This window comes from Austrofundulus limnaeus, unplaced genomic scaffold (genome assembly GCF_001266775.1).
Source record: "Austrofundulus limnaeus strain Quisiro unplaced genomic scaffold, Austrofundulus_limnaeus-1.0 Scaffold128, whole genome shotgun sequence".
NCBI classification, from domain to species: domain Eukaryota; kingdom Metazoa; phylum Chordata; class Actinopteri; order Cyprinodontiformes; family Rivulidae; genus Austrofundulus; species Austrofundulus limnaeus.
In genome coordinates, this window is record NW_013952530.1 from 1,279,625 (window position 1) to 1,282,655 (window position 3,031).

At 40.7% G+C, this 3,031-nt stretch overlaps 1 protein-coding gene across 3 annotated transcripts in view; it reads right to left on the reverse strand.

Annotated features, from left to right (window-relative positions):
• Nucleotides 1–1,107: 1,107 nt before the first annotated feature.
• LOC106522390 (potassium voltage-gated channel subfamily KQT member 2) overlaps nt 1,108–3,031 on the reverse strand; it is a 35,112-nt gene continuing 33,188 nt past the window's right edge. For all 3 annotated transcript variants that reach the window (XM_014015374.1, XM_014015375.1, XM_014015376.1), the window contains one exon: nt 1,108–2,511. In XM_014015374.1, the coding sequence (XP_013870828.1) occupies nt 1,654–2,511 (858 nt within the window). In that variant the 3' untranslated portion in view covers nt 1,108–1,653. The remainder of the gene's footprint in view (nt 2,512–3,031) is intronic.

The window sequence follows — 3,031 nt, forward strand, 5'->3', positions numbered from 1 at the left end:
ATCTATCTATCTATCTATCTATCTATCTATCTATCTATCTATCTATCTATCTATCTATCTATCTATCTATCTATCTATCTATCTACCCACCCTTCTAAATTCCCCGCATCTATCTACCCATCTATCTAACAATTAGAGTCTTGGTTGCCATCAAGTGGAATTATGTTGTCATTGCACTATCCTACACATGGTATCTTTCACAACAGAATATGACAGCTTTATTCACACAAAAGATAGATTTAAAAATCGAATGAAAGTCATCATTTTCAGTGGTGTACAAACTTTTATTAATGAAGAAGATGAAGGTGCAGTTACATCATTGAACTTAGATTTACTTGACTAATGTCCAGTCCAATCAGTTGATMGGCATTGATGTCAAAGTTAGAGCAGTAATGCCAAAATGAAGGGGCTAGGTAGGTTACATCTAAATTAGATAAGATCATCAATGTGCTAATGTCCCGAGGCCACAGTGTTTTAACCACTTAAAGTCAATCTTCAACTTGCTTATGTAACATTAAAAATAAAAGATTGATTCGTGGACTTATAAAATGACTTTTTCTGTGTGAAAATAAGGCAATGTGTGTTAAGGATGGTTCTCGGTTGACCTGTTTGCTGTTTTGATTTTGATTTTTTACCTTTATTGCATTTCGTCATTTAGTGCAGAGGCTTTATGAATTCATGGCTACATGAATGATCGATGCCATCACATCTGGGCAACAAGTCTGACAGCTCCAACTATAACGACGCCTGTTGGGTTTTACCAATACAAATTCTACGTGTTGCATCAAATTTTAGCCCCTAATGTTTCTTTAAACGTGTAGCACTTAAACATTGCACGTGAACTGTGCACACGTTTGCTCAGGAAGCGTGCTGTTGGAATTAAAATGCTCAGGCTGCATTTACATTCCTCTGAGAAACATTAAAACACTGCAGCTTGAAACCAGTCACGTCAAGCACGTCGTGTTTTATGCACCCTTTTGTCTGCCTCTATAGGATTTTAAAGAATACAGGAACTGACTTTTTGCTGCTGTTATAACCTGCTCAACACAGTCCTAAAATCAACCATTTAACATGCCATGCAAAGGGGTTTACTGGTTAATTGTTAGTTTTTTAAGGGGAGTTTTTTTTTTTGAAGAAGGAGAAGAAGCAAGCCTTTTTTTACTCTGCAAGAATCTAACGGATAGCTAAGGGTTTGGCATCGTAACACCTCAAGTCATTCAAAGATATAGAGGTTTTCAAGACAGTRTGCTAAACAAGTGATAAGATTTTCACAACGTTGCATTACAAACTCCCATTTGTCTGCTGAAGTGTTTTTTAACATAYAAAGACCTTGAACGCGTGTACTATTTGGAATAAAAAGTTAAACAACAATCCTCTTTTTTCTACTTATCCAAAATCTTKTAATGTAAAAAGAAAAATTAAGGATAGCTTGTGAATTGTTGGTTTGTAATCATAAATTGTGAGGCAAAAGTAAACTTTTGGGGATTTTTTTTTCTATTTGATCATGTTTTTTGTATCTTTTGTATGAATTTGTTTAACCTAAAATGATTTGTAATATTGGACGATGAGTTAGTTGGCTGGAAGGTCTAATGAAGGCTCTCGCGTTGGCACTGGTCTGTCGCCACAAGTCTCAACTGAGAAAACCTCCCTGACCTACTTCAGTCCCGGCCATCCCTTCTCTCCACATGAGAGCTCTCCAGTGAAGGACAGAGGTGAAGGAGCRTACAGGTCAGAGTCCGTATCTGATTCCCCTTCAGCTATAAAAGGTCTGACCCTGGCACAGATTGATGGTCCGGCTCCAGCTTCGGTCCCTGTCACGCCCGCTAATGAGCCTGTAAAGAAAGAAGGCCCGAAGAAGTCCTCCTTGGCCTGAGAGATGCTGAAACCGCTGAAGGAGCGCTCCAGCTCCTCGTGGTCAACAGACGGGATGGAGAGAGACGTGTCACTTTCTACGGCGGTGGCGTCTTGCTGACACCTCTGCCTCCTGTGGCGCCTCCTGCCGTTTGAGCCGCCCTCCCTGCGGCTGCCACCGTGTCCAGAGGACAACCGGTCGTGCACTCGAGCAGGTGGGGGAGGAAGGCGGAATACGGTGGGCGACTTGTCGCCTCCAGCTGCTACAGGTGAGGGGGTGTTGGCCACGCTGCTGCCCCAGGCAGGTTGGCTGAGGGGGTGCTGCAGCTGGTGCTGCCAGGACGTCGAGGGGCGGCTGTTGCTGTTGCTGCCAGATGGAGTGCCCACTGATCTCGCCACAGACTGACCAAGTAGAGGATCTTTCTTTTCCAGAGATTCATCAGAACACAGAGCATCCGCTGAGGATGTCTTCACCTTCTTTTCCTCCTTCACTTCCTCTGCTCCTTCCTTCTCCTCCTTGGTCTCCTCTGGGCTGTGGTAAGGTGGAGCTGGATACGGCTCTTTGGAGTTGAAAAAGGCCTCTGTTTCTGAGTGAGTGATGCCCATACGCTGGACGTACGCGTTGACCAAGAAATCGAGTTTCCTGTCCATGCAAACCACCTACAGGAAGGAATATATGCAACTTAGAATAAAAATTCCACTAAAAAATATGAAATATAACCCTAATTCTGAGAAAACTAGTGTAGAATAAAATATTTACTGTCATAGCACAAGCCTGTCCAACAAAGATTTTTACACAGTTTCCAAAAAAGCTGTTTTAAAAAAACAGAATGCAATGATTTGCAAACTCCTATTTTATTCACAATGACATATTTAGTGCTGAAAGTAAGAAAAGGTAAGTTTTAAAAATATGGTATTTTTTTTAATTTTATGGCAGCAACACATCTCAGAACAGTTAGGTCAGGGCCATCCTTTATTCTTTTAACAGTTTGTAAAAGTTTTGTAAATCATTTTTAGTTAAGCATTTGATAAATGCAAATCATTCAAAAAAATGAAAAAGGTTAAAAATGGACCTCTATGCTGAAGCAGAAGACCATTTTGCTTCCCAGAAAGAAAGAAAGAAAGAAAGAAAGAAAGAAAGAAAGAAAGAAAGAAAGAAAGAAAGAAAGAAAGAAAGAAA